This window comes from Thunnus thynnus, chromosome 16, assembly GCF_963924715.1.
Source record: "Thunnus thynnus chromosome 16, fThuThy2.1, whole genome shotgun sequence".
NCBI classification, from domain to species: domain Eukaryota; kingdom Metazoa; phylum Chordata; class Actinopteri; order Scombriformes; family Scombridae; genus Thunnus; species Thunnus thynnus.
Genome location: NC_089532.1, coordinates 25,620,404 through 25,627,610, shown reverse-complemented (window position 1 = coordinate 25,627,610; position 7,207 = coordinate 25,620,404). Strand labels below are relative to the sequence as shown.

Here is a 7,207-nt window from a genome sequence, read left to right as displayed (position 1 = left end):
TTGTTCTGGGCAGCAAACAAATGTATACTTAATCAAAATTCTAAATTATATTCTTGAAGCCTATAACACACTGCAAAAGTCAGAGATAAGTATGAGTGGAATTAGGACATAGATCAAGTGAAGTTATCTTCCCATTAGTGGCACTACTAGAACAGGTCTTAACAAGAGTCTCTGGATGGAAACACTCATCAAACACAGGTGTAACTAGTATAACTAATAGCATAAGTACAGTAACTATGGTTGCAAAAATTGTGTGTGTCGTGGTGTTGTGCTTGCTGGCTATCTGGTGTTGGTATTAGGATGTTTCATTGGAACAGAGCTGCCATTTCTTCTAAGCTTTTTCTGCCATGTCAAAATGTTGGCTGTGAATAAGTTAAATCCATGTGTTTGTCCAACTTTCTAGCATCTGATGTGGAGGAGATGTGGGAACACTCATGCTTTTGTACATGCTAGAGCAACACCAGTCAGATTACAAGGAACAAATCTGAGAAATCACTATGTATTGAGTGCAGTTATCTTGTAGTTATGAAGAGGAATGAATAATGACAACCTAAAACTTCACCACCACATCACTGGACAGCACTAACATTACAGACCCACTGAAGCTCCAGTCTCCAGTCAAGAGCTGCACCATGAACCCTGTCAGAGAGACCACCAGTCTGCCAGCAGAGGACACTTTCTGGTGGTCCCATTACAAGACACAGTCATGTTCATAGCGTAGATCTGACTGGAGGAACCAAGTCTGTCATATTTAATGGAAAGGTGAGAGCTCCAAGCAGTGGCTTTTTGTGTTGATTTTAGATCAACACGCTTGATAAAAATTTTACAGCTCTTTCACATCTAGTTTTGTTTTAAAATAAACAAGATTAATTAGTCCTCACTTCTGGGCTCAGAAATATTTGACTAGTATAGACCAGCCCATCCCTAATAGTCCATGTGTATGTACATAAATGTGCTGAATTCAACCTTGTCTCCTGTTTGTGAAAAGAGCCTAGTCAAATAAAGATTAACATGCGCCCCATGTACAAAAAATGAAAGATCTTAATTTGCTCATCATGAGAAGATAAATCAAGGTATATGATATAAGCATTTTGGACCTCCCTATTAATTTCTATCAGAAGGCCAATTCAGCTACTCTGACCTGCAGTACTCCAGATGTAAAAGGATCTCTTGGTTAAGATCAGTGTTTTATATTGTGATAGCATGTGGTTAATACTGTAAACTACAATCAAATCAATAAACAGCAGTGATACTTAGATCATGGCTGAAATATTCCCAGTCTGACAGTGAAGGATGCAGCCTGCTTGTGTACAGACTCACATGCTCACATTAACAGATGGATGTTAGAGGAGAGACACTTTTAAGTATATATTGATTTGCTATTAAAATAAAAATAATCCCTCTCCTGGCACTGACTCCTATATTTTAATGCTATAGTTTCAACCAGAACTTCACCAAAACCCTATAACCCTAAATTAGCTGCCCCCTGTAGATCCACCCCTGCAGCTGTTGTAATGTCATTAGTTTTGCATGTTGTTTGTCCAAAGTACAGGACAAAATAAAATTTTGACTTGATGGTGGAGGTAGATGGAAAGAGTAGGGATGACTAAAATTATTAAGAGTATAATACATAATATAGTCTTAAGAATGTGAGTACCAAATTTCATAGCAATCCATTCAATAGTTATTGAGACACTTCGGTCTGGACCAAAGTGGTGGACTGACTGACATACAAGTTCAAAAAACACAATAAAAATGATTCTACAATTTCACTGACCAACAGTGACTCACTGACTAAAATATCTTGAGTTTATGTTGACTACAACTAGACTTAAAGAAACAATAATCACATGACTAAAATGTGACTATGGCTTATATACATTCTAGTTAAAAGCCTAAGTTAAATCAAAATCAGGTGCCAAAAACACTACACTTTGAAACAATATATGATAGTAACACATTTATATTGAAATAAACGAATGACCACAGAATACAAGAAATATGCTTCTCTTTATGGACACAAAGAATTTGATGGAATTAGGTCAACTGCATAAACCACAAACAATTTGTCTGTAACTCAAGTGATTGCCCACATTTCTCAAAAAACAAAAAACAAAAACAAACAAAAAAAACTGTCAAAGAATCTCCTAAATGTCTCTGGAATTGAACTGGTGTTTTGTTATGATGTCATTTAGAATCCTATTGTGCTGAAAACTGGTCAACTGGCCAGTTTTTATCCTGAGGCTTCACTACCTACAAACTGAGTTAGTTAACAAAGTTTCAGTGTGTTATGTTTGGAAAAACCTTGTTTTTTGACAAAATGTCATCAAGTTCAAGCTTAGACAGCTCTTCAGTGTCAAATAAAACCGGTAAGTAAACTGAAAACATACAAAGTGGTGGAGAGTAACTGAATACATTTACTCAAGTACTGTACTTAAGATGCATACTACTTTATGTCTACTCATGTTTTAGAGAAAAGTGTCTTTACATGTCTTTACATTTATTTGACAGTTGAAGCTGCTTGTTACTTTGCAGATCAACATTTTGAAAACCTACTGTACTATAGACTAAATTAAAGTACCCTTAATATATTTTGAAAAAGTTAAAATCAGCTATGACAATGCTGCTTACATGAAAATTAACCAGTGATAATAATACTGTAATATAATACATAATCAATAAAACTGACATTCAGCCTGCATACTGCAGGGCATACTGAATGTATTTGTGCATGATGTGTTGACCGATTGACTCCATGTTGCTACATATTCTCCTTTTCTCTCTATGTACTGCATTTCCATCACCACTCGCAGATAAAAAGAAACAATCGAAACACTTTAAGGTCCAAAGGCGCGACACCCTGCACAGTAACACAGGTCGCTACCTCGTCCTGGACTTCATTGGTGAAGGATGCTTCGGCAAAGTTGCCAAGTGTGTGAATTTAGTCACAGCAAAGTACGTAGCCCTGAAGATCCTAAAAACTGAGCATAGCGCAGACGCTAAAAGAGAGGTAGATCATCAAAGTCTTTTTGATGATTATGCTTTTTGACTTATATTATGTTTGGTCATTTATCAGCACTGATACCGTTCTGTGTCACTTGGTCATGGAATTTTCTGCACAGATCAACATGCTTGAAGTCGTGAGCGTTCTTGACCCCGTCAAAAAGAACATTGTATGGTTCTTCGAAAGGTTCGAGTATGAAGGTCATACCTGTCTAGCTTTTGAGATGCTAGACAGGAGTCTTTATCAGCTGATCACTGAGAGACATCGGAATCCACTGTCTCTCAGTGAGATACGGCCAATTGCAGAGCAGGTAAAGACTATGTGACTGTGATAATTCTATTAACAAGTTATAGCAATATATTCAGTAATGAATTACATATTAAAACTCATACATAACACAGAATGACAACTTTGTACATACATAAACAGAGAAAAATATTCAAAAATATCTTGTTGATCTGTATATGCCTGCACCCTGGTCAATAGTATCTTTAACCGTCCGCATTTCTTCCTCTGTCTCTGAAGTTGCTGATGGCCTTTGACGCCCTGAAGGGAATTGGAGTCATTCACTCTGACCTGAAGCCAGATAACATAATGCTGGTGAACCATCAAGAAGAGCCCTTCAAGGTTAAATTAATAGATTTTGGCCTATCTCGCACTACTTCTGAGGTGAAACATGGTATGAAAATCCAGCCTCTGGGTTACAGGTAGGTTCAATCTGCAAAGCTCATCTTTTAACATGTTTGCACTTTTGTGTTGCAGCTGTAAATGATCTCTTAGAAGTTATGTCAATCTTTCACACACATGCTGAATTTGACAATGTACTTAATAGAACTTTTGGCTCTTGTACGCTACAAACAGGGCACCTGAGGTCACCCTGGGCCTCCCCCTCTCTGAGGCAATTGACATGTGGGGTCTGGGCTGTGTGCTTACCTACTTGTATGTGGCCAAACACCCATTTGCAATAAACTGCGAGTATCAGATGGTAAATAACCCGGTATATGTAGACTTGGTTGCACAGCTTCTGACATACTGCTCCAGACATACTGCTCTAGACAAATGTCCAGAGACTTTATGTAGGATGTTGGCTGATGTGATTCTATATATTGTCTCACCAGATGAGGAACATCGTTGAGATACTGGGCCAGCCAGCTGACCACCTCCTCTTTGCTGGCAAATACAGCCAGAAGTTTTTCAGGCTTTCCCAGCACTTTGACTATGCAAAATGGTGGCTGAAGGTATTTAACTTTATATAACTTTGTTAATTTCCTTATCTTCTATGATGAAGTACCTGAAACTGATTTTGTTCTTGTAGACTCCAAGGGAATATAAGCTCACTACCTACATAGAGCCTAAAGTATGGAGGAGATCATTTAAATGTCTGGATGACTTGACAACAGTAAGTGGTCCATTTCATGAGTAAAGACTGAATTCATACCTACTTTCCCTGTCATTGAGAGACAGGAAGGAGATGACCTGAACAGCCATCTATTTTTTTTCCATATCCAGCTTTACCCAGAGACACAAGAGCCCATTGAATTAGAAGATCGGAGAACGTTCGTGGGCCTACTGAAATGTCTTCTGGACATGGATCCAGAGAGGAGAATCACTCCTGGGGAGGCTCTGAAACATCCATATGTCTCCATGGCTCATCTGGCTGATGAGATGGAGACCAGCTCATAGTAAGTGACTGTGTTTTGGTATCAGTAGGGAGGGATAGACACATGATTGGATGAATTTACAGATGTTTTTACAGACTGACTGATTGATCAATTTGATGTCATGTTTTATTCAGTGTGGACAAGTCCTTCAATAAAATGCTGGTCTGCCTGATGGATGATATGGAAGAGAAACTAATTGATAGTAAGGCCGCAGTTGAAGGTACTCCAGCCATCATGTGTTCAAATGACAAAGGCTCAGCTGCTCCTCACTCCCAGGACATCATTTCAAACACGCCTTCCTCAATTGATGGAGCAAAAGTTGTTGGAGTTGTAAATACTGGTGGCTCAGCTGAAGCAGGAACAGCTGCTGATGGGTCAAGTGACCAAGATGCAGCTACGACTGGTCCAACTAAAGAAGGATCAGCTGCCGCAAGTACTGGTTTAGCTCCAGAGGGACAAGCCGCTGATGGGGTAAAGGACCAAGATAAAGCTAGTACTGGTCCAAGTAAGGAAGGATCAGCTTTCGCCAGGAATGATTTAGCTCCAGAGGGACCAGGTGTTGCTGGGGCAAAGGACCAAGATGAAGCTAGTACCGGTCCAATTAAAGAGGGATCAGCTGCTGATGGGTCAAGTGACCAGGAGGTAGCAACGACTGGTCCAACTAAAGAGGGATCAGCTGTCGCCAATACCGGTTTAGCTCCTGAGGGACCAACTGCTGATGGGGCAAAGGACCAAGATGAAGCTAGTACTGGTCCAAGTAAAGAGGGATCAGCTTCTGATGAGTCAAGTGACCATGAGGCAACCACCACTGGTACAACTAAAGAAGGATCAGCCGCTGCCATGACTATATCAGCTACAGAGGGACCAGTTGCTGAATGGGCAAAGGACCAAGATGAAGCTAGTGCAGGTCCAACTAAACAGGGATCAGCTGCTGAAGGGTTTAGTGACCAGGAGGCAGCCATGGCTGGTAAAAGTAAAGAGAGATTAGCCACTGCCAGTACTCATTTAGCTCCAGAGGGACCCGCTGTTGCTGGAGCAAAGGACCAAGATGAAGCTAGTACTGGTCCAACTAAAGAGGGAACAGCCACCGCCATGACCGTATCACCTCCGCAGGAACCAGCTGTTGATTGGGCAAAGGACCAAGATGTAGCCTTGACTGGCCTGGCTGAGGAGACAGCGGCCAACTACGGGTCACCTGATGATGATGCACCTGTAAAATGCGGATGCGGAAATTCTTCGGCAGGGTTATTCGGACCCTGCCGAAGAATTTCAGCTACAAGACCAGCTCTTTCTTCAACCCCCCAGGAATGCTGGCTAACAAAGACATCAGTGATATTTACACCATCCTACAAACAGTAACAATAGAGATAAGAACCCAACCGGTCAAGGCAGATGGCCGCCCACTTAGAGCCTGGTTCTGCTCGAGGATTCTTCCTGTTAAAGGGAAGTTTTTCCTTGCCGCTGTCGCCAAGTGCTTGCTCATGGGGGAACATTGGGTCTCTGTGAAAATAAGAGCACAATGTAGACCTGTTCTATGTGAAAAGTGCCCTGAGATAACTTCTGTTGTGATTTGGCGCCATATAAATAAAAATTGAATTGAATTGAATTAAATTAGCTATAGTATCAGTAATAAATGTGTATGTATGAACTTGTTGGTGTTTCTTGTGCTTGCATCTCAGTCACTTAACCTTAAAAATAACAATCATAATTCTAATTGACCTCCTTTGTGGCCAACAAGGCAGACTATTTCCCTTTTATCAAAAACATACTCTAATGCAAGTTATGTTGCTGGATGAATAATTTCATATTTGAGTCATGCACAATAAAAATTCCTATTCCTAAAAGCTGTTTGAGTGCACAAATTCTTATACATCTCAATGAACTTTTTTGAACTGATGTCAATAAAAAGCATAGTCAGTAGATTTTTAGTATTCAGTAATAACTCAGATGCTGAAATACTAGTTAAAAGACAGAACTGATCTTACTGATCTGTCAAATGCAGAACAACAACACAACCATATGTGCCTGCGTATGCATACATTTAATTCATGCATGCTGAACAAGTGAGAAACATGTATATGTAAAGCAATCCAGAAATATTTATTTTAAATTGAGTATAATAAGCACATTTGGAGTTCAAGAACATACCTTTAACTCTGCATTGCCTTTTTCCCCATATGAGGCATTTAAACATGAGGCCAAAAATGGATTCAAAACATTACTTTGGGTGTGCATATACAACTCTACAGCTCCTCTGTCTGAATTTCTGGCAATAGCAGATGGTAAAAAAGAGTGAAAGGTCAACAGAAAAATATCTGTTTGTATTCTTCGGTGAACCCAAAGAGATTCTTTAACTGAAAAAGGAACATTTTACCCAGAAAAATTCCAAAATTCTTTAATGTATTATTGTTGTTCTCAATGCAGCTCACATTTCAGTTAAATGGCATTCAATGCATGGCAGTTCGGGACCTCAACATTGTTCACACTGGAGCCAGATACGTGTCACTTACAAGACTGAATGTGAACCATCAACATGAAAAGA

The 7,207-nt window shown here is 39.8% G+C and overlaps 1 protein-coding gene across 1 annotated transcript; it reads left to right on the top strand.

Annotated features, from left to right (window-relative positions):
* The first annotated feature begins 2,155 nt into the window (after positions 1–2,155).
* Positions 2,156–6,480, top strand: LOC137199621 (homeodomain-interacting protein kinase 4-like). The gene is made up of 9 exons (XM_067614030.1): positions 2,156–2,369; positions 2,814–3,010; positions 3,123–3,314; positions 3,530–3,711; positions 3,866–3,989; positions 4,123–4,242; positions 4,320–4,403; positions 4,514–4,686; positions 4,800–6,480. Exons 1-9 carry the CDS (start codon positions 2,291–2,293, stop codon positions 6,022–6,024), a joined length of 2,376 nt encoding a protein of 791 aa, XP_067470131.1. The 5' UTR covers positions 2,156–2,290; the 3' UTR covers positions 6,025–6,480.
* Positions 6,481–7,207: the final 727 nt, after the last annotated feature.

What these genes read in the sequence shown, in the direction of transcription:
- LOC137199621 (XM_067614030.1), top strand. Translation starts at nt 2,291, where the DNA reads ATGTTTGGAAAAACCTTGTTTTTTGACAAAATGTCATCAAGTTCAAGC. An exon ending in TACGGCCAATTGCAGAGCAG is followed by an intron (nt 3,315 to 3,529) that starts GTAAAGACTATG and finishes CTGTCTCTGAAG; the next exon opens with TTGCTGATGGCCTTTGACGC. An exon ending in GAGATGGAGACCAGCTCATA is followed by an intron (nt 4,687 to 4,799) that starts GTAAGTGACTGT and finishes TGTTTTATTCAG; the next exon opens with TGTGGACAAGTCCTTCAATA.